The sequence below is a fragment of the Photinus pyralis genome, unplaced genomic scaffold (genome assembly GCF_008802855.1).
Source record: "Photinus pyralis isolate 1611_PpyrPB1 unplaced genomic scaffold, Ppyr1.3 Ppyr1.4_LG5, whole genome shotgun sequence".
NCBI lineage: Eukaryota > Metazoa > Arthropoda > Insecta > Coleoptera > Lampyridae > Photinus > Photinus pyralis.
The window spans coordinates 45,330,544-45,355,252 of NW_022170596.1; the positions used below are offsets into that span (position 1 = coordinate 45,330,544).

General features: G+C 34.7%; 1 protein-coding gene across 5 annotated transcripts; it reads left to right on the plus strand.

Moving 5' to 3' along the window:
• Window positions 1-388: 388 nt before the first annotated feature.
• On the plus strand, window positions 389-24,454 carry LOC116171210 (RNA binding protein fox-1 homolog 2-like). Of its 5 annotated transcripts, none has more exons than XM_031487920.1 (7): window positions 390-847; window positions 901-954; window positions 8,138-8,230; window positions 10,694-10,748; window positions 14,077-14,330; window positions 15,064-15,270; window positions 22,812-24,454. In XM_031487920.1, exons 1-7 carry the CDS (start codon window positions 413-415, stop codon window positions 22,854-22,856), a joined length of 1,143 nt encoding a protein of 380 aa, XP_031343780.1. In that variant the 5' UTR covers window positions 390-412; the 3' UTR covers window positions 22,857-24,454. The 5 variants fall into 5 exon arrangements, with proteins under 5 accessions (XP_031343784.1, XP_031343785.1, XP_031343780.1 ...); XM_031487921.1 differs by having other exon boundaries at window positions 15,121-15,270; XM_031487924.1 differs by lacking the exon at window positions 15,064-15,270 and having other exon boundaries at window positions 389-847.
• The last annotated feature ends 255 nt before the right edge of the window (window positions 24,455-24,709 follow it).

The following is a 24,709-nucleotide window of genomic DNA, read 5'->3' on the forward strand; positions in this document are numbered from 1 at the left end:
ATGCACTCTCAAAAAGGTGTTATTTGCATATTTGGAACATTGCATATTTAATGTCGGGGAAGGTATTAATACCATCATATTGTTAAGTACTTTTTGTTTTACTTAAAGTAGATAATCGTTTTAAGCGCTGTACCGTTGGCCAATTTACATGCAAATGGGATTATTGTAATTTTCACCATCGCTCTGCTTTTGTTATTGATATTTTCTGGGACAGATTGATTTCTCTATTTCTGCAAGCAATTTGTCGTACATAAAATTACGCAATTATTGTATTTAAATTCAGTTACTCTCCAATTAACATATGCGCTAGATCATGTCATGCGAATAGCAAATATGTTACATAAATTGGTGTAGTAATGGTCTTATAGTGTTTTGCACGCTCACTGATTAAATACTTATTTGGTTACAGCACATGGTGCAGACAGGTATGAGCACGCCGTTCGGAGCGGCGGCTCCCGCCGGTTTTCCTACCCAGAACGGGGAAGTCAAAACGGAGGTTAAAGAAGTTCCTTTATTACCACCTCCCACAGCGGCAACGACGGGTCCACCCTTCAGTCCGCCACCGCCACAACCATCCGGAAGTGAGCAACCACCACCAGTAGCAATAGTTAGTAGTCCTGCAAGAGGTGCGGCCGCCTCGTCCTTTCCATGCGAACAATCTCAGCCGCTTACAAAAGTAGAGGTAGTCGAAGGAGCGATCGTACCACCGGCTACAGTAGGAACGCCCGAAGCTACACCCGTAGGCACAACCACAGTCACAGATCCCGCGAAAAATCAACCAAAGCGACTGCATGTATCCAACATTCCCTTCAGGTTTAGAGACCCAGATTTAAGAGCAATGTTTGGAGTAAGTATCCCCGTCGATTGCGCGCACATGAGTAAAACTCGCCCATTTTTCAGCAATTCGGTCCTATACTTGACGTAGAAATTATTTTTAACGAACGAGGATCTAAGGTATGCATAAATTTATATTTCCAATTATTACAAATTTACTTATAAATGAACACTTCCAATTTTTGAGCTTTGTTGCTATTGGGAAAAAAAATCAATGAACCTCTTTTAAAATTCACATTTTTTATTCATTAGGGACACTATAACGATTTTCTATTGTTTGCTATTAAACTTAATATTAATGGACGTAATCCTGAGGTTATTTCACCTTCATTTTCTGAACACCTGTCATAGTGCGAGAACATTTTTACCTGTAAACACTTTATTAATCGTTAGTCGGGAACGAAATGTGAATCAAAACAGTTTTTCAGTGGTTCATTGTCAAGACTATGGTTCAAATATTGAATTCTCTGCCAACTCGAGTAACATTTTCGAAAATTAGTGCTTTTGTATATTTTTATGCCTTGAACTATGAAATCGTGAAGTGGAACAGCACAATTAATCATGTTCTGGATGCAATTAATTTTTGATTGGTTGTAACTTTGCTCTTCAAGTAATGACTTCAATTCATACCATCTACCGACAGGAAGAGCTGTAATAATTAAATATTGTAATACAGTTGGCATTGGTAATGTAATTGCAACATGCACGGAAATGGAATGATATTGATGTGGATGAACAACTAGGGGTAAGGTATTTTTTTCACAAAAATCGAGAAGAAATTTATGAAAGCCCATGCAACAGAAAGAAAAAAAGACAGATGTACATATATCCACTAAGAATGGAGAAAATTTCACAGTTGCAGACTTAGCAGGAGAATGAAATCGTTGAAACGAGGGCGCCACTAACATCTACTTTTTTTCAAAAATAACAATAAGGACGCTCGCTTCTACAAGATTCTTAGAGGGTATTCCGCACTTAATTATGCCATGGTAGTGGAATCCTGACTTGTTCTCAACATAGGCCCAAATAAATCAAAATTTATTCAAACATTCTATCTTCCATCAAATCCTGTATCATTGGAATGCCGTGAATGATTTAATAAACCCCTAAAGCGGATCTAAAAAATCGGCAGAGCTTCTCGGTTTGACCCTACGGGGGTCATTGGATTTGACCCATTTTCAATAGGCTTGTTAGATGTGGCATATAGGTCAACTATGCAAAGTTTGAATCGGTGCAAGCATTTGCCAGCTATCGTGTTCACGGACAGACGGACCCCATCGACCCCCCTATAAAGCTTGCATTGCTTTGCTCTGCCGCTTAAAAACTGTAAAACAAAATCCAGGGAGACGGACTTGTGGATTAAAAAAATTCGAAAAAAAAGGTAATGGTAAGTCATGGACTAGAAATGGAAAAGAAAAATAGGAAACAATAAATACTGTAATTAAAGAAACTACTAAAGTAAGGTTTGTTGGTTTCTTTTTTTGAATTCATGACGCAAAAAGTCTACACTTTGTTAATTGAGTCACAGTGACAATTGTTTTGGGTTTCCATGTTTCCCATTCTGATTAATGAAGGTGGAACAATCTTTAAAATTTGTTTACTGTGGTGGGTGGTACAATTTAATTAATTCGAAAATCTTGGAAGATTTTACATTATACTTCCCCAAATTCATTAATAATTAGCAATTTAAATTGCTAATTATTAATATTATTAGTATAGCGTTTGTTATGAATGTTTTATGTTATGAGAGTGCCAACACTCTGAAAATAGACCTATGGAAACATCTGAAAAATCTACGAAATTTGTGAGGTAGTACTATGGTTTGCCTATGGCCTTGGTCTGTTGATATATTACATCAGATCGCAAAAAAAAAAGGTTTTAAACAAATGCATGTGCTGACAAAACACTTTCATTCATTTTTGTATGGTTTCCAAGTCGGGTGTGCTAGAATTTATTTCCTATATCTTCTGTCTGTATAATGGAGTAGTCTAATCGAAAAATCTATAAGTAAGTGATGAATTTATTAATTAAAAATCAATTGATTCAGATTTAAAAGAAGAGTGTGTTGTGCACTAACCTAATCTACAGTGGCTCAGTGTAACCTAATCATATTGACTAATCACAGGAAGCAATTTGAAGTAGTATAGCCCAAACCCATACCCGTTTGGTTGGTACGTCTCTAATGTAAGTGTTATTGACCGCCAGGTAGGGATCTGCTTGTGGTGCTATGTCTAATGTATTCTGCTTCTTATTCTTAGAAACTGAGTACTTAACTAAATGAGATACAAGACTTGGATTCTAATTTAGCTGACTCGATCCGGTCTATTGACCGCATTACGATTACTCTGGAGTGACGTAAATAAATGAATTTGTCATGACTATTTGTAGACTCCTCAGGTTGTGCTGTGCAAATTGCATTCGCTTACAAAGAATTGATGTGCAGACACGTGTTCTCTCCTGGCTCATTGTATTGTAGGTATACAGGATGATTTCTGTAGGCCGTTCGTTAGAAGTTTTTAAACTAGCAGTTGAAATAGAAACCTAAAAATTTGGTTGACAGCCATAATCTCGACCATTGCGAATTGAAATAAAATAATTTCAAGATGGAGTCGCTTTCGTAAATACCGGAAGTGTCTTTGTTTTTAATAGAAATTTTCTATATTTTTTTTCTAAATATTCTATTTTGTTCTGAATTCAACACAATTAAGATTTAAGTATCCATCTGTTATAGTTTTTCACATGTGTCAATTTTACTCTAAAAATTTAAAGATCAAGGGTCCATTCAAAAATTCGTATCTTTTAAACCGTTCAACACGAATGCGTGCTCTTTTTTATAACCAAATCCTAAAGTCTAATGGATTTTTTTAGTGGCCTTTTGAGTTCCCTGAAAAGGCTACCAGGGCTGCTGCCATTTTTCAAAGGTTTCAATAAAAAATGTCAAAAACTTCAGCTTTTCAAATCGCAATTTCTAATGCCAGAAATAATGTAGATTTAAATTTGAGGGACACTTATTTTTTATTAGGTGTAGTAGACTTTGAAAGCTTTTATTTGGTATGTATTTCGAATCAAATGTCAAACAGTTTTATCTTAGTGTTCAAATTAATTCATCCAATTTTCAATATGCATCATTGCCTAGCGTCAGAAATAGTAGTTGCAATTTGAAAAATTGAAGATTTTGACATTTTTTGATTGCTAACTTTAAAAAATCGCAGCAGCCCTGGAAAATTTTTCAGAACTTTCGGCGGTTACCAAAAAAATTCCTTAGACTGTAAAGATTCGATTATGGAAAAGATCACTCCCTTATCTTGGGCGGTTTAGGGCGGGATATGTCAAAAACTATGACATAGGTACTTAAATTTGAATTGCGTTTGAATTCAAAATAAAATAGAGCATTTAGAAGAAATTGAAAATGGTTTGTTTCTATTTTAAAAAACCAAAACCGGTATTTACGGAAGCGGCGCCATCTTGAAATTATTTTATTTCAATTCGCAATGGTCGATAATGGCTGTCAACCAAATTTTTAAGTTTCTATTTCAACTGCTAGTTTAAAAACTTCTAACGTGAATCTCCCTGTATACTGTGTGGATGAAGCAGAAACAGTGGAATACATCTTGTTCTTATTTGAGGCACTATGGGATGGGAGATGCCAGTATACTATGTTATAACTTATAAATTAAAATCGAAAAGCTTTATCGCGTATTTTATGCCTCTTATTCCACTTTGAAACTAATTCCCAAAAAGGGAAGTTTTCAATTTCTGAAGTAGCAAGGCCACGCAACTCATGGAGGGTTTTTTTCCCAATAGATCCCATAGACTCAAATCAAGGTCTCGATGATAAGAGGGGTTCTGCAGAATCCACAATGTAACATCGTTTGCATCCAAACTATTTGCCGAATTTCTCAGCTTCTATGAGTCCTAGTGATGACCAAACTATGACCTTTCTTGTTATTGAAAATTCAAAACATTTTCCCAAAAAAATTTTGGTTGGAGAATAATCTGATGGGGTTTGCTTTAGTACAGGATGACTTAACGACCAAGTGGTATATCCTCTGCACTCGCGCGATTAACTGGAGCGTTTTGTCTGTCCATCTGCCGTTCCTTGAACCGAAAGACGTCTCGGAAATATGATGAAAAATCAGGGGAGTAGGTTGCTTTAGAAACCTAAAATGTTCCGAAACGTGTTTGATTGCTCTGTAAAGTATTGAATGGTCGGAAAATTTCCTGTAGTTTTCTGATAAGAGTTTAAAAGGTCTTCATTTTCGAGTTTTCTAATGCTTTCCACCAGGAGCTCTTTAAATATCTGTAGAGTTTTTGAGATACCAGTAGAGGGTGATTAGAGTCACTCTGAAACGGTAGTGCGAGAAAAATGATTACAAGGTTAAATTAGTAATAATTAATTGTGAGCGTTCCAACTTAAATTTGATTACATCATTTCTTTACCTACAATTAATTATTAATGAATTTATAATCTCAAATAGATGGATTTTATAATGTATAATCATTATCATCACTTACTTGTACTTAAACTTATTATATTTATCACACAAGGCGCCAACGCAAGTATTATCACTACCACTGTTATTAAACACAGTTAAATTTGCTTATATCTCCAACAAAAACTTTCTAGAAAAATCACGGATCATTCTCGAATAAAGACATTATATTTTTTATTGACTTGATGGCACCCCGATGTCGCTCTAGATTTTCTAGAATATTCGTTACAATAAAAAGTATCGTTTTTAGGGGAATTTTTTTCGAAAAATTATGAAAATGCCATGGTTTTGTTCATCCGTCAGTTTCTCGTGTACCCAATAACGAAAAGAGACAGCGATGTCAGACCTTCGCCAAATTGATTTCTACGAGTTCAAGAATGAGACGGGTTAAAAGTCCTATTTCCGACTGCGAGCCGAGTGTCAAAAAATTCTTCTGAACTTTCAGTGGAAAATTTCAAAATATGAACTCTTTATTCTTATAAAAGAAAAGTAGACACACATTCCAAAACAAGTTAAAAAAGTTATCGTAACCAATTTGCAAAAAACCTATTAGTAAAACCGCAATAGACGTTTTGCCAAATTTCCGTGTATTTTTTATGGGAAATTGTAACGTTCATTTTGGTAGTTTATGGATAACTCCGGTCATGTGCGCATGCGCGCCTCGCTCTCTCGGCAAGACCATCTTCATCCTCTACATCAGCAGCAACCTTTTAACCAAAATTATGAACACTAAGGAATGCCATTTTGGGGCATTCAAATGTAGACCAAGGGTCAAAATGAAATAAATATTGGGCGCGATCTTCTGTTAAAATTTCAGAAAAATTGGTCTACAAATAAAAAAGTCGAATTTGCGCATGCGCAATCTATTTTTGATACAGGGTGGTGACTTGCATAACGCATCATAGGGATTTCAATGTAAGATTCATAACATGCGATTATTGGCTCCCCAAATTATTTTAGAGCAAAAATGTATTAGTTTTTTGTAGAAAAATTTTTTTACGGCAATCAACTGTATTAGTTTTCACTTCTTTTCATATAAAGAAGGAAAATTGGAAAAATAAAACCCCCATCTTTTTCAATAATCTGCGAGAACAGACTGTCGGAAGAGCGTACTCACAAAGAGCGATTGAGACGTCTGCAAGATACATTTCCATTGGTGATGTCAAAAGAAACACTATTTCGGTTTAAAAAAATGCGCTTTATCTGCACAAGAGTTGTGCACAATTTATACTTGTTTGGTAATAAACGCAGAAAAAATTCTTTCCTTGGTGCAATCCTTATGACACCATAAGAAACCAAATAGCGAAAAAAGTGGAACAATAGTTCTTAAGATAAAGTAGTAGCGACGATGGTAGTTGGACAAACTGACCACAATAGCGCATTTGTTTTTAATTTTGCGCAGGCAACATTTCTATTGGCAGACGCATTTTTTTTTAATTTTAACAGAAGTTGAGCGCATATACCAAAAAAATGGATTGTGTATGCGCCTACCCAACCATCCTACTTGGGAGCATAATATTTACTTTCTATCCATCAAGGCAATGTGTTCCCAGGAGGACATTAGAAGAATGATTTGTCAAAACCAAGAGCACAATTATTACTGTAAATCTCACAATAGTTTTATTATTTCAATCATTATAAGTAGGAATAAGAAGCAGGATAAACCCGGAATGTTGTAGCACAGGCAGGTAAGCACTTTGACCACACTGTTTCCAAACTGTTGCCTGACATTTTCTTCTAACAGAAACAAAATTTCTTTTTACCAACTTACACTTTTCAAAAATGCACTAACAGTTATCACGCAATTACTGGGGTTGCAGTAGGTACAAAAAATTGATGTTTCTGAGTAGGGCACATGGTTCTAAGTCGAGGTATGCACTGAATTGTACCATCCACCCTCTTATCGCATAATTATGAACAAGTGAAATAGAAAATCGTTTTTGTTTTTGTTTTTAAGTACACAATTATTCCGTGCGAAAGCAACAATAATATTATGTGTATAATAATATCTTTGCTGCGGTCTTGTGACATGGCATCAATTTTAGTGTATTTGGTTTGGTCTGTGGATCTCTAAAGTGGGGCTTTTAATGTGTATATTTTTAATCTCTCTATTTACTCCCAAAATAAGCTTTTTTTGATATTACTGTGAGACTAATGTTTATTTTTCAAAATTAGAGTAACACGCTGGTTTTCTTATTAGATAGTTTCAATAGCAACAGTGTGCTCGTAAAATACAGTGTAATTATTATATGAGATGCATGACGTTCATAATATATATATATATATATCGCGATTGAGAGTTGTTTTTTACTAAGATGCAAGTTTTTTTCTGATCGGCAATTGGATTCATATAATGATTGTGCTGTAGCTACTTCATCTTGAGATGGATCATTTTCTCTTGACTTCATATCCATTTACTACTTGAGCCTCAGTGGAGGATTGTTATCTTGAAATGGCATTAATGAGTATGTTAGATCCTTTCGGCTTGTTGGTATTTTATCCTGTATTGTATTGTTTTGTGTTGGTAATTTATTAACGGCGTTTTGTGTGGGACGATGTACGGCTTGGCACACTAGCTGAGCATAGTGCATCTACCTTTTTCGGTGCCTCAGTGTGATTGGCGCGTAAATGGATATGGAGTGGTAGTGTACATAGCTAGGCGCACTGTGAGTTAGGCTTAACAGTGTAGTAGTCTAACAGAGCGAGTGTGGAATGAGGCTTTCTAGACGCATGTCGTCTAACGTCATCATGTCATTGCACGAGTTTGAGAAGCTGTTTATAATGCATGTTTTGTCTGTCTCTGCATGCAGGGGTTCGGTTTTGTAACATTCGCAAATAGTGCTGATGCGGAGCGCGCACGAGACCGACTTCACGGCACCGTGGTTGAGGGAAGAAAAATAGAGGTGTGCATGATAAATAGCTACGTGTAGCACTGGCCTGTCCCGTCCCTCCCCGGTAAAATAAGGTCAAAACCCTCGTGTGGCTTGCTGGCTTTAGTGACTAACCGGTAGCACCTTCCCGCTTCACACGTGTTTTGACGTTCTTTTGCCGCACACACTGTACTTAAGTCACTCAGTTATCGGTACTCCAATATGTTGTACATTGTCCTAGACGGCCATTTAATGGCGATGACAGTTGTAGTTCCGATCCCCCTCCCTCCCACACACGGGCCGCCGAGGAGGTAAGTGGGTAAGGCCAGCGATGCAGAGTTGGAGCCTCTTTACTATCACGCAAACAATTAGGCCCCAACATTGCATCTGCCGCTCTCATTTTAATATTAATCGAGAACTGTAATTTTAGTTCATTAAGCATTAGGTTAAGAATTAATTATGGAAAAACTTGTAGAGTATAGTTTCTTGCTTCGTTGTGTTTAACTATCTTGACCATTAAAAATATCGTTTGCGGTTTTCTAGTTATATCGCACTAAGCTACACTATTTAAACACCATCATTATACAAATACGGCATCATTGCAGCAAAGTATCAATTGTAAACACAAGCTTGCGGAATGTGCACTAAATATCTTAATGTTGAAATGCTTCATTTAATGATCACTTATTGGTATCTACTTAATATTCTTACGATACTACTACTAGGTTTTTAATATCATTGCAGCTATATGGCACTTCAGTAGTTTAGTATGTTTCTTTCTTGTTTTACCATTCTGACAAAAGCACTGCTTGCTTAAAGTGAGAAGCAGAGGACTATTTTCATGTGAGTATATTCAATTTGTTAATTTATTTGCGTAAACTCAACATATGCGGTATCCGTTGGTAAATTAAAGGCAAAATGACAGTGCTTGCAGAATGATTGAGATTTCCAAACCAAAATTATGTTGGATCCTGGTTCCACTTGGATCGCTATCGACAAAAATAGTGCCTAAGTCAAGGAAATTTATTGATTAATGTAAAATCAGTGTTTTTTATGGAAAAAGCAATTTTCTCTACTCTACAAGACTCTTTCATTTGACAAATTCAAATCAAATTTTATAAGTTGAGGAGGATGTTGCAAAATTTTGTACAAGACGAAGAGAAAAATCAAGAGTTTTCAGACTTATATAGTTTTCCGATAATAATGGATCATGTTAGTTCACCATGGCATTTGGAATATGTACAAACGATGAACTTACTAAACCGTCTTTCTTTGTATGGATTTTTTGTAATAAATTGGATGGGGAACTTTCACTATCATTTAGTGTAATAAAAAATTAAACTTAAAAGTCGATATGCAGTGGTCTACTAACATGTTCTCTAGTTTTGATTGTTAGTTGTTTACCCATAATTATAATAATTTTTTGTAAGGCAAATTGGCAACGTTTTAGAACATTTTTATCACTGACCAATTCAATTGTCCCATATCAAAATTGACTCTTCGTAAAAAATATGCATTCACAATTTGTGTAAAATTTAATTGTCTTTCGGGTCATTGTAGACAGTTTTCTCATGAATTCTACGCCAATGACACAAAATTGTTGGTATTTTTAAAATTTAATTTAATGTTGTTTAGTGTCACTCCGCACACAGAATTATTTTGATAAATTAGACAAAAGTTAATCAACAAAATTGAAAATAATTTTGTCAAAAAACCATGTGGTCAGTAATCCTTCACTGGTAAGCTAGGAACGTATTCCTACAGAGGTAAAATTATTGTTCTTCTAGTATAAAAACAGCCACGTCAATCATCGCAGGTAGCCGCCCACTGCAAAACTGATCGTCTGTGAGGTGTACACAAATTATTCTGTTATATATTCATCTCTTATCTAGTCCATGCGAAAAAAAGACATAAGGTTTGCTGTGGCTGTTGCTACCTGTCACTGTTTTTGTACTAGACGACGTATAATGAAGTAATTTTTTGATTGAGGTATTAATCACCCTCATTTCATACGCATTCGTCTAGGATTGGGACCACCAAGATTGATTTGGTCAATGATCCAAAATGTTAATATTGTCGTAGATCATTCAGTTCGCCAGTTTGACAATTTTCTTGTAAATAGACTAAATTTTTTTGCGTGTGCCACCATTCAACTGGTAATTAAAAAATTAGTCCGCATTGAAGAATCGCATCAATTTCACGTTCACTTCCTCGTTTATTGCCAGTTATGAATGTATCACAAGCAAAAGTGAAAAGGAGTTACGACTTTCATTGTTGGCGTTTGTTACTCAACTCATTATTAAATAGAGATGTCTTTAGTTGGCCAAAATGCAAAAAGTAACGCCTAATATACCATTCGTCAAGCATTACTGCCCAGTGGTTAGTGGTTTTTTATGTCACAGTAGAAACAAAAAATGTTTCCGGGCAAAATGCGTGATGAATTAATTCATTTTGTTCAATTTATGATTATATACTAATACCTAAGTTTTCCGGCAGGTAAACAATGCAACGGCTAGAGTACAAACAAAGAAACAACCCGCGCTACCGGCAGGTAGGTGTCTTATATAGATTGTTGTCGTGTATAATTTATTTGTAATAAAGCATAACGTGAAATGTGTACTGGGTTAACAATGTAATTTTAGACATTATGTCTGTGTAAACACACAGTTTTAATAAATAGTTACAACAAATTACTCTTTGATCACTATAGAATTTTGAACAAAGACAGATGCATTTCTGGAATATCTAGGGGTTTTCTGATGATAGATAACCGTTTGTAATTAAAGATATTTCATTTCTGAAACGACGTTCACAAAGCAGTTTTTGATGTAGAATAAACATAAGTATATTCTTAGATATAAAAGGAAAGAGCCAAACAGCTTTTTGGCAGAATCGCGCATGCGCGGTGTCAAAGTATAACAAAAAACTGTCAAATTGTGACTTACAAATGATGGCTAAACTATTGCATTGAATTGAACCAAATTTGGTACATTGTATCGACACTTTACTAAAGTTTGTTTTACAATCTAGAATCCCAGATCGGGTGGGATTGCATGGGTAACTTTCTTCTTATTAAAGATAGAGAATTGGTTAAATGGACAATGTTTTGCAGTTTTAGAGGCTTATTTAAAATTTCCTTGTGGAAATTCAAGATTTCGAATAGGTTCGACGTAAATTCAAAAAAACTAAAATTGGTCATTTCCTTTAATGTCTTATATCATCGAAAGTATAAAAAAAAGTTTTATATAAAAGTTACTGTCTAATACGCCTAATGTAGAATTGATGTAAAAAAATTCAAAATGGCTACCTTAGAGGAACATTTACCAATTTCCTAAAGTTAAATAGGCGCCATATTGGATTTTTAGATTATTTGATAGATTTTTTAATTCTCTTTTCAACGAGCTATCATAGCATAAGATTGACAATAAGATACCAGGTATATCAACGATTTTTATATTTTAATCAAGTAGGCTGTGATGAATTAAAATAGCAGGGGCGCACTCATGGGACAGGGGTTTGGGCGTTACAACTCCCTCCAAAATTTTATATAAGTAGGCGTAGATAAATTTTGACTTTTATGACTATCATATTATCCATACTTACATACCTACAAAATGGTGGTATAACTACAAACTATCCCCTCGAAAAAATGCCAGTTAAACACATTTCAAGACACTTTAATTTACTTTACACAATGTATTACCATTGATGCATTGTCCCAGGTCACATTTTGTAGGTGGTTTTTCCGTAAGAATATCGAAACTAACTGCAGTTTTACGAGTCCGAGTATATGGACAGATGAGTCTTATTTTTCTAACTGCGGAGTGTTCAAATCGACATAATGAACAGTACAGAAAAACCTACATGTTGTAGTTTGACAATGAAATCAAGTAAGGTTTTAAATTAATGTATTTTATGACATAATGGGAAGTCATGTAATTGGACCGGTAATCTTCGATGGAACTTTAACTGCTCGCCATTATATACAAATTCTCCAATAAACTTCCTTAAAGGATTTTCTAGACAGCGTATGTTTCGCAGAAAGGGTTGGTTTATGGTAGGTACCTATCAACAATTAAGCTGGCTGCCCAGGTCACAATTCACGAATTGTGTACACTGTACATTAAAGAATAAAGTATATGGAAACATCTGATGTAATTATTTTCATTGTTTTGTTGCCTCGAATAGATTTTGTTTTGTTTTTTTTTTATATTCATCATAGCCTACTTGATTAAAATATAAAAACCGTTGATATAACTGGTATTTTATTTTCAATCTTATGCTATGATAGTTCGTTGAAAAGAGAAATAAAAAATCTATCAAGTAATCTAAAAATCCAATATGGCGCCTATTTAACTTAAGGAAGTTGGTAAAATGTTCCACAAAGGTAGCCATCTTGAATTTTTTTTGACATCAATTCTAAATTAGGCGTATCAAAGACAGTAACTTTTATATAAAACTTTTTTTTATATCTCTTGTACTTTCGATGATATAAAGCATTAAAGAAAATTAGATGGACGTCTTTTGTAGCATAATTTCAGCACTGACAATCGCTATGATTTCACGAGAAAATATTTCGCTCAATAATCAACAATCAAACATACAGGGTGTCAATTTTAAAACTTGCAGGCGGCCATATTTTCCAAACTAAAGAAGATATTGAAAATCCCGCAAAACAAAAATTTAATAATTAACAAAAAAAACATTAAATGTTGACATTGAGGGATTTATGGCAAATTGGCCAAGAACTTGAACCTGAGTTGCTTCATTAAGCAAGCTTGGTTGCTTTCTTTTTTTATTGACTTACAGTACAGCTGAACGTGTGGAAATAATATTGATTTATGGCTCTGAAAATCGACCATCTTTTAGAACAGCTAGAACGTTTAATGAGAGACATCCCGGGAGAAATGTAAGCCATGCCTATGTTCAAGATTTGGTCGCTAAATTCAAAGAAATGGAATCTGTTATTAATAAAAAAATAAAGCAACTAAGATTGCTTAATGAAGCAGCTCGGGTTGAAATTCTTGGCCAATTTGCCATAAATCCCTTAATGTCAACATTTAATGTTTTTTTTGTTAAATTGTCTTTATGAATATTGACTTTATTGGTACCACTGGAAAGCATTTTTCAGTAGCTTTCCAACGATGTGTCACAAGTATGGGGTTGCAATTTAGGATTTTTGAAGAGGTGGGCTGGAGGTTAAGGGGGGTGGGGGGTTGTCATTCCTATCGTCATTCTGGTTCCCCCTCGATACCCCCGAACGGTTTGGCGCGATTTTCAATATCTTCTTTAGTTTGGAAAATATGGTCGACTGCAAGTTTTAAAATTGACACCCCGTATAAAGAAAATTATAAAAGTAAATAAGAGAATTAATGAATAAAATAGTTAATCAAATGTTTTTATTTTTACCAACCGTCAAATTAAAAAGTGATAGATAAAGATAGGTTATTCGCGAATTCAGGTGTATTCGATTTACCATTACAATAGCATACAGAACATGGTGTGGAAAAGGTCACGTGATCGCTGGAGCAAATTAAAATTACAATAAACGAACGGCAGGAAGCCACTAAACTAAAAAAAAAATGTCTGTGCATGAAGCGTCAACATAACCTCTAAATTTTGTACAGCTTAACCTCAAACCTGTGCAGCAGTAATGGATATCAACAAAAAAAAATTCTTTAAGCTGATGCAAATTTGTTATTTTGCAACAGTGATTCAAGTATTAAAATTATGGGAATGTGCAGAAATATTTATTCAAAGGCTTTAAATGCACATTTCAACAGCATAAATCTATTGTCTTCTCCCAGTACATTCTTCACTATGCTAAAATAAAAGTTACAAATGGTACCGCTATACACCTCTTTGTTTACCAATTTTAGTACCCGTATGTGTGCAATGGCCGGAAGCAGCTTTAAGAGGAGTCGCAGCTATACAAAGAGGGAGAGCAAGAGCGGCATATCCGGCGGCAGCTGCGGCTGCGGCCGCGGCGGCTTTTGCGAGGCATCCGACGCCCTTAGCCGGTGCCCTTCACGGTTACACTCCCGTACTAAATACGCTTCCTGTCGATGGCAGTGTTTACTACGACCCGTTTTTAACTGCTCACGCCGCCGCCGATCCTAACTACAGGTTACAGGTATGTTAAAATGAGATCAAAAATTTGTATATATGTAAAATTTAAGCAAATTTAACTTCTTCCAAAATTTAATATTGTCGACCTACATTGTGAGGTGACATTATATCATTTAATAGCTTTGCTTTTTATGTTGTATAAATACAAATGAGGTTTTAGATGAACATTTAATTTAGTTACGTACAGGAAATGACGACACAAATTTGTGCAGCAAAGCGGCAGTGAAAAAGGAATGTACGCTTTTTAGCAGATATTGGGACTAAAATTCAAACAAAGAATCAATAAATACATTAAATTGCATGTTGCACTTATATACTGCAAACATTTCATCTGATCAGTCTATGGGTTTTGCAAGTATAGGTGCGATCAGTTAAGGGTTATAACTTAAGTGTAAGTAATTCGGAATAATCCGAAATGGCGAAAGAAAGTTATGGGTGGATTCCATTTTAATACTAAATGTTCTTGGCTTATTAATCGGAAATGACGTTTCATTTGTGAATTCTAAAAATAGAAGTCTGTCGCTTACATCATCAGCTTTATTTCATAACAGTAAAAACTAATTTTGGAATTACTTATTCGAAATTGCGATTGGGATTGCACTGCCAACATTAATCTTTGTATCGAATGAGATATTTACAATACAAAGCTTGATGTCGTGGAGCACAGCCTCAAAACTACTGTGTATGCATTTTAGTTGGCTTTAGATGTGCATGCCTTGCATGGCACTCTGTTCTAGGCTGCTGCCGCTGCTGCTGCACCACTACTAAAAACCCCTCTATCAACTGCCCAACAGGCCAGCTACGCCGCAGCTGCCACGTATACAGCAGTTGCAGCTCGTTACGGGGCAGCTCAACCTGTCGCAGGTTACGCTGTGGCTGGATATGGTCGTGATTATGCCGATCCATATTTAGGACACGGAATCGGTCCTATGGCAGGATACGGGGTATGTATATCTAACGAGTTTTCGTAGAGTTGGTAATAATTTTTTTGTATTTTAATGCTATTGGCGTAGGGTAGATGTAGTTCGATTGATAAAAGGGGAAAAGGTCTGCCGTTACGCTCTTTAGGTGCTTTATTATAGAATGTGATTAATACACCTCTTGAAACTCTTGACTCACAGGATAGCAACTTCTCACTTTGTGAAACTGTTAGACTTTCTACTGGGAGTTTTTGGAAATCTTGCAAATTGTAATATCAGAATTTCTCATACGTATTTCAATACTCTATTAACCATAGAATGGCGTCATGCTCTACATTGTCAAAATCTTAAAGGAAATTTGTATAATTTTGTAAGATTTTAAAAAACTCAACCTACTGGACTCCACTGTTAAGCACAAGATTTCTTTGCCATTACAAAGCTTTAAGATTTTTGAAATGTCATTTATTTTCAATTTTTTAATTTCTTACGGTCCCCTGAGTATTACAAGATTTCAATTTTTGATCATTAGTTTTATTATAATAATTATTATTATTCAAACAAATTGTAAAAATGTGGAGTTTCAATGTCCTAGCAATTCGAGGAATTTCAGATCATTAAACCTGAACCATAAATTCGCTTCAATTTAAAGATTAAAAAAAGAAAGGTTGATAAGTTGGGCCACAAACCATTGGATATGACATGTATGGTGCAGATTGTTAAAAAATCATTAGCAATTTACTCATAGGTATTTTGCATAAACAGCTCATAGCTTCTTAGTGAGGTTAGTTTTTATAATAATACAGCATGATGGGAGGAGAAGATTAATTTATTGATTGCATTTTGTGCTTTGCATGAATTAAAAATTCTTAAAACGTTTTTTACTGTAGATGCTTACAAGTTGAGCAGAGGTTTTTAAGTAATGAAATCTCATATGGAATCTTCTTTAACCCATTTGGTATAGACATTATACTCACTTGGTAATTTGAAATTATGTGAGGTTAGCAGTTGAGTAAGCATTTTTGTAATTCTGAGCTGAAGTATTTTATGTCTTTTTACTCTAAAGTGTTCAATTTTTGAGTTTGAGCAAGTCTCAAAGTCTAAAATATGAATCTTGAAACTCAGTTTGATCTTCATTTCTTGAAGTTCTCGATCAGAGAACTACCTTGGACATTTGATTCTTCAAAATATGAACTCGGATATACTTTGCACCGTAGATAGAACACCGCACTTGCGCAATACCATCCGAATGAAAACAGCTGATAACCATAGGCGGCATATTTTCATATTCATGAAATTAATATATGAGTACCTTTTTATCAAAATTATTGATTTTAATTATTACTCGCATTTTCTACTGTAATAACGACAATGCGATCTACAACACCGTAAAACCACGGAAATGTGGGAAATAATTGGTCAGTGCACATGATGGGTATTGTACTGTTTGCTATCTCTCTCACATATGCTACCACAGATTTAATTGCTGTAGGCTATATCTATGGAATATATATGATCTAAGGTTGCTATGTATAAAAAAAATAGATTTTTAGCTTGTTTTTATTTTCTTGATTTCTGCGAGACAAAGAAGATCAACATACAAAAGTAACAGTGTGGACCGACACAGCAGGAAGGAAGGAAGTTGGAAAGCAGATCTGGCATTTTTAAACATGAGAACTGCCCAAAACTCAATGAATCAAACTGCAAGACGAATTGGGAGAAATGAAGACTGATGTGAAGATGGATAATAATCAAAATGCTAAGGAATTCTAAAAACCAAGAATACACAGTTGAACGTTAAAATTTCTTGACCATTTTTATAAAGTATCTGCTCGTAATATACAAGGGAAAAGAAAACATTGTGTAAATGCTGAAAGGAGTTAATGCTGAAAAGTAGAAGTAGTGAAAAGAGTTAAACAATTGAAGCTTCAAAACCAAACCATGTGTCGTTGTGATTTTGAAAGTGCAACAAAAGTAGTAAGAAGCCAACAATGATATTGATGGGGGTGGAAACTGTGCAAGAGGAAAGGAGACATATTAATAACTAGAGACCGGACTTATATGCATGAAAACACGTCAAAAAATGCACAAAAAATATGGCAAAAAAGCATGAAGATATGCATAAATAATTAAATAATACACAAAAAATTATTGAAACTTTTAATTCAAACTATTTAAACATAAGCTGTATTAAAACAATTAATGATTAAGTATTGTTCCAAGTGGCCCATCTTAAAATTTATGCGCCTATTTAATTAGTACGTGGTTATACACAGAGAAACATCTTTCCGCATCGGCACGCGAGAAATTGGAGCGTACTCTAGTTGAGGTATCAGATGAGATTCTACATATGTTCAACATTTTCCCCAGCCAGTTTTCGTCATCTCATTTGTTGAACTTGAAAATTTGCTTGCACTATAAATTAATGCTGAATTGACACCGCTGACGTTTTATATATAATAATGTAACAAACTTGAGCGCCATATTTTTTTTGTATTTCATTTATTTTTTTATTTTTTTTCCTTTTTGTTTTTTCTTTTTAGTTTTTTTCTATTTTTATTGATTTCTTTTGTTCTGTTTCTATCTTATAATTTTTATTTTATTTGCTTTATTATTTGTTTATCTTTATAATTTATAAATAAAAATATAATTGTTGTGATTAGTACCACTGGAAACTTGTTTTGTGATAAAAACGGTTCAAAAAATTAATAAAATGCTAATCTATCTTAAATATGCACAAAAACCCAAAAAATGCAAAATATGTAGGTACTATTTTCTTTGCGCCAATGTGATTAATGTTTGTTAGTTCGTGTAAATTATTACTTTATTTTGAGCTGCATACAATATTTATGTAATGCATAAAAGCATGAAATCCGGTCTCTATTAACAAACAAACACAGTTTACTTCACACAGACATCTAGATAAAATAATGAAAATAAAGAAAAAAGAAACTTTTGCTACAAATAAAGAAAAGACAGAATCTTTCACAGAATAAGCGAACGTTATAATAGAAATATGAATGTGGCACGCTAAAGACTGAACAGCAAAAGTTCTTCAAAGAACTGAAAACAACAAGTAAAAAGGTTTTCACCATAAGGCGATAACTAGCGCATTTTCCGTACTTCTCAAAAGGCCATATCTATGTACGCTATCTTCATAACTAAAGAAGTGAGCACTGCACAATATGCATGCGCTGATCTAGTCTAATTCACATCGAAATGTATTTGCGCTTAAATAAGATATCCTGCGGATGTGCACATTAATCTGATGTTTACAATACGCAACACTTTTGTTTTTACTAAAAGCGTCTTTTGTTAAAATTTACAAGAAACATCTCCATAAATAAGAAAGTTGGCATTGCATAGTATGCGCATGCGCACATCTGATTTTTCCTATGGAAGTATCTGTGGACAGAGTTTTGACAATATACATTAATAAATAGAAAATTGATATTGCGCAGCCTGCACATGTGCTGAAAGGATGTGTAGTGGCACGAAAATAGAAAGGTTCTTGGTGTATCTGGTGTAAATTTAACATCGCATTTTGAAAAAGGAGGAAGACTTCAGATTTTGAACCAGTCACTTGCTTCTGGGAAAGCAGCTCCTGATTGTGGATTAAATGCTTGACGACAATCAAGAGGATAGTATAGTATACTATAGTTAGATCGATAGAGCAGCCTGGGCGGAACCGTGTCCTCTTAAAAATAATAATTTGGTAGTGATGTCTTCTTCTCAATTTGAATTAAATGGGTGTTTAAAACTAAAGACAAATATACTGGGTGCCACGAGCAACCTCTGAATTTCATCCTGACCTACTTTAAGGAGTGGCCACCATTGCAATGGGCTATTTTTCAAAACCATTTAAGGCCGTTTGCACCGACAAATTTAAGCGACGCTTACCTTAAGCGTAGCTTAAAATCCATGGCAAGCATTGTCTCAATAATCGTTGCCATGGATTATAAGCTAAGCGCCGCTTAAATTTGTCGGTGCAAACGGCCATTTTGTTTATATTTCACTACATGCAGGAAAGAAGATTCGGGAGTTTTATAGATTTCCCCTGCTTGGCTCTATAGCAGGGGGTGTGTGAGATTCTCTTCTATTTAGGCAAGGTTTACCCACCAAAATGCTTTGCTCCACCCCTGGCATTCTATCGCATCCTATTCTATCCCGACAGTTGATATCTATTGTAATTTTTCATTCAATTAGACGCGTGTACCAGTTATTAAACCAGTTTGTACATTAAATAAATTTACCTGATATCCCATACACCTGACATAATTGTTGGCCACGAAAAGAAAAATCTGACATGAAAACTATCTGGGTCGCACTTTGGATTCGAATAAGCACACAATTAATTAATTGACAATGACAAAATGAATTCAGAAACAAGTGAAAGAATTAAAACAAAATTCCTGAAAGAAAGAAAAGCTTACAAAGCCTCTTTGGACATATTACCCCGCACGCAAGCGGTCAACAATTAAACAAAAATCTTAAATAAATGATTTCTTAATTCTGTTTTACATTCTAGGCGCACTTAACTCACACACAAACGCTGATAGTTTCGGAAACTCACTTTGCTTTATGAGACAGAATTAGGTGACAAACAAAATTGGCTTGATGAATTTTCAGTGGCTGTTCGGACGGTAAAAACTTTTCACTTTTAATAAGAAGAGAATCTTATGAAACTTCTCATACAACTTTGGTTAACTTGCTTCTGTACAAATTTATTACTGCGTCTTTAACTAAACAAATAGGGCTAACTGCGGCGGTTCGCATGTGTTAATGCGGTACGTCTACGAAATAATTTTGGTTCGCAGCGTGCAGTTTTTTCCGCAGTTCGCACAATTCCCGTTTGAATGTGTTTTCGGTTATGTTATTAATTTTTGTTAAACAGAGAATATTATTGAAATGGTGCAACAATATCCTATCCATCTTATGTGACTTGTGTCATTCAGAATATAAAAATATAAGGAAAAAGTCTCAACTGATGCTCTATACAAAAATCTTTCTTTATTAATTTCAGTTGTTCTATTCATCCTACCTGTATGTAAAACAAAACAGATAAAACATGTTCTTGGACTACAAATGAATTAAAGACAAATGTACATGTTCATTTCTTCAGTTCCAATTCCTGGAAGTAGCGAAAGGGTTGCCTGACAAATAATTTTATGAGGCATCAGATGGTCCCGCGTCAAACGTCACCACTTCCGCCGATAAACGCGCTCTTCTTTGTAACACCCGCATCTCCTCTTACCAACGAATACACGTGCATTAATTAAATTTCGCCTAAAAACTTTTCATCGCAATGATCAGATGTACCTTACTTCTAACTTATCTAAATTGAATAATGTACAAAAGCGATAAAATTTAAACAAAAAATTCCGCATTTAACAAAATTTTTAAAAGGAAAAACTAATACGGAAATAAAATTCAAGTAAAACAAACAAACTTTGTATTTATTCCTAAAAAACCCACCAGATATGCACTTCAAAAGGGAATTTTTTTATCTTAATGGATTCATGATTTAGTTTGTTAGAAAATTTGCAAAATTGCGTTTATTGCATGTTTACGTACGAAATAAAAAAATCTTTCAAAAATCATCTCTGAAGATAGCTATTATCATTTAACCCTGCAGTGGTGACGTGAAATTTTGGAACACCAGTGGTGACCTCGGTCTGAGAGACCGAATTTAATTTTGGCTTGATTTCGTAGTTACTACGCATGTAACTTGGCTTAAAATAAAGGAAAAAGTTCAGTCAATAAATAAACAAAGGCATATAAATCGAAATATAAATTTTATTCTTGTAACATAACCAGTAGCGGTCCCAGGATTTGGTAAAGGGAGGGGCCCAAACCCGAACTTTGTCCCAACACGGAAAAAAATAAAAGAAATCTAATGGAAAAAATGAACAATGGGGGGCCCACGCCCCCCCCCCTCCCCTGGGACCGCCACTGATAGTAGCGGTCCCAGGATTTGGTAAAGGAAGGGGCCCAAACCCGAACTTTGTCCAAACACGGAAAAAAATAAAATAAATCTGATTAAAAAAATGAACAATAGGGGGGGCCCGGCCCCCCTGGAACCGCCACTGACCATAACTACATTGTTATACACACAATACAATACACAATACTAAACTTACGGGGGGATGCGCGTTGCAATGCTGCGCTGACTAGAATTTTCGTAGCATCAATGGCGGCGATGCACCGGAAGGCGGCCAATTACTTACGGCACTAAATATACCCAAATTTCCGAATTGTTCTTGATTTCTGTTTGAAAGAATGTGCAGTGGCAGCTTGAATTTTTAGGTACACCAATGGTGACGTCGGTCTGACAGACCGAAAGGGTTAATTGTCAAAGAACGGCTTGCTTCATCAAGTTGTTCGTCTGGTACTAAACTCAGACACGCAAAATATTAAGCTAGCAGAACTAGCAGTGCCATGCGCTGCGCCGTTTTTACAAAAATTTGAAAAATACTTCGTCGGTCTGAGAGACTGTGCGTCACCACTGAAGGGTTAATAAGTAGGTACTTATTTAAAGCTATTATCTATTCATCCAAAGAAATAGTTAATGTCAGCCCGAAAAATTCCGGACACATTTAAATGAAAATTTTTTTGGTCGAATTTTTGAAACCCTGTACTTACACACGCACCCACTTGGTTTCAATGGTAGTTGCCATATCTGAATTAACATCCCTAACCTCAACCCTGTCAATATTAAAAACGGTACTTTGTAACTTAGTCATATCAATATGGCGTGCGATTTTTAATTTTCTGGTTTTTATAATTTTGTGGATGTGAAAATTAAGCGGGGGTGGCTTAAGTTCATGTGTTGGGGTTATTTAATTTCCAATGCCAATATTGTGGAACAAAACATTGTTTTTTTGTGATTAAATTCTTTACACAAAGCTTCCTTCCAATAAATGCAGAATTATCATATGTACATGTAGATATGGCATTTATATATAAAAATTCAATTGCATTATAAGGTGTGAGCAACAAAATGTTGATTCAGAAAAGGCGGTGGAAGGCTTAGGTCATGTCTAATATTAATTTTAAGTAGGTTGGTATTAGATCTATGGAATAAAACTACCCTTGTCAAAGACAACTTCAATTACACATGACCAATACGTCTTATCTCTCTCTTTCAGGGCCAACTCTCTGAATCTAAATCTCTTGCTAGAAGAATGGAATTTTAAAGATTCCTATATTGAGTTGGGCCGTCCAACATAAAATGCAAAATAGAAATGAGTCTCATTTGGAATTATATTATTGCAGTTTGATCTGAAAATTTTTGTTCTGCACTCTGATTCAATCGAACTTTATCAACCTTAGTAAAACCTATGTCTCTTTGCATTTGTAAACGGCTACTATATAAACCGTCATTATCACTACGAACAGCTAGAACGGTATTGACCATTGTTACTAGGGAGTGGTGTTGGAGTTGCCACTTAGATTTAAATTTTACTGTTAAGACTACAATAGTTGCCCGGTTAACCAACAGAGGCACCTACTGTAAACTATATAAACTTGCTAATGTAAATCACATACTAAAGTGTTTTTAATTTCAGGCTGCTGTCTACCGTAGCGGATATAATCGTTTTACACCCTATTGAACATATCGGCAGCTTAGTGGTGGCCTACAATAATACTCATCTGTTTTACGTGTATGTAGCACAAAACAGCACAACAAATCGAAAAAGCGCCAAAGAGCTGTTAACTCACTAACATATACCCTTGTGATAAACATCTAACCAGCTCTCTTAAACGTAAATTAGTGTTAATAATATTGAATAAAATTATCAAAGCGTTTCCATTCACTTATACAGATCTTATCAGAAAGTTTTAGCACGCACGGTTTTTAAGGCGACTTTTAATCCCTTTTTTTTCATTACGATTTTTTTGGCGAACCTAGAACTGATATACATATTGATCTTTACTTATTGTATAATACTTTTTCTATCTTTAGAGTTAAGAGATATTTAAGATTGACTGGTAACTTATTTTTTAAGGGTAGTTCACACGTTTTAGTTATACACACTCGATATGCCAAAAGAATTTTTAACATAAGGTTTATATGTATACATAAGTGCAGGTTTATTAATTGTAGAAGCACGTTATGTACGAAGTTTTAGAATCTAATGAGGGTTTATTTAAGAATCTCATTTTTAAGTATGAGTGCAATGGAAACGTAAATGTGTGTTGAATATATTTTTTTTTGTTCGTTAATTTCTATACTTTGATAAATGTTTTTTTTTCGGACTGTGGTCTGCGAACATATCGATAATACTCGGTGTTTTGCTCTCTAAACGTGATTACATCAATTCCAAACTCTTATTTCTTATTAGAGGGTGCATTTTCATGTTACCGTAATTAGATATTTAAAGATAAGTAATTTTTAATGTAATACGTAAATTGTTGCCAATTTAGATATAAATTTTTTTGGACAACTAACATGACATTATTATCACTAATGCTTCTTAAGCAAATCGGTTGACCAAACAATTTAGTAGTGAACTATAGATTAGCATGCTTAAGAATCATTACATACAAAAGAGTTTGAGGCTGGCCTAATGGATCATAAGGCAATTCGGTTGGATTAAAAGCTTACCATATTTTGTATTATAATTTATGATGTCTTGTAAATTTGCAATCATTTTTTATGTTTCTTAGTATGTAAATACAAAATTTAGAGCATATAAACAGGAGGGTGGCAAAGCTTTTAATTGTAATGCCAAACTTATAATATTCACGGTGATATTATGATTCCAAAAAGTTCCTGTTTTCAAATTGTAGAGATTATTTTTGTAGAAGTGCAGTTACAGGAAAATGTCTGGTTAAATTACTCGTCAGCAGTCTAGCAAGTTATTTATTCGTGCAATTATTAAATGACGTTATAAAACTTTTAAATCTGAATTGTACACAAAACAAACGACACATGTAACGAAAGCACAATTGTTAACTTTTTAAAATGTACCTATGTGGTTAGGTACGGTTAAATAGAATCTATATAAAACGTGTAAATACACCCTCTTATACAAGCTAGCTCTAGTCTGTATATAGTTTATACGTACAAATTTCGTGCCCAGGTTGTGTCGGAACTGGTAACAATTTAAGTACCAACTTTCCATTGTAGTGTAAGATCCCTCTGTTATGTTCGTATTTTTAAGAGAATTGTAATTAAGGCACAAATACATACTCAACGTTTTTTGCACATTTTTTTTTATTTAGTTTTTTAACTCCAGAATCCTGTCTCTTTCACATGGGATTATGAAATTATCCAAGGGAGATTCTGTGATTGTGAAAAAGCTTTGCGTTTTAAATTGTGGCAACCAGTCCTGTGGAATTTTCGTATGTGCACAGCGGGTATTGCAAACCAATTAACTGCTCCAACAGATTTCCTCTAGTCAGATGGAGTGCCTGATCAATAGCGAACTCCTTTATTTTTTTGTTAGGCTGATGACTATGT

Bases quoted from the DNA above. Each gene is read 5' to 3' on its own strand.
- LOC116171210 (XM_031487920.1), top strand. From the start codon at position 413: ATGGTGCAGACAGGTATGAGCACGCCGTTCGGAGCGGCGGCTCCCGCC. The intron at 10,749-14,076 runs GTAGGTGTCTTA...TACCAATTTTAG, and splicing joins ACAACCCGCGCTACCGGCAG to TACCCGTATGTGTGCAATGG. The intron at 15,271-22,811 runs GTATGTATATCT...TTTTAATTTCAG, and splicing joins GTCCTATGGCAGGATACGGG to GCTGCTGTCTACCGTAGCGG.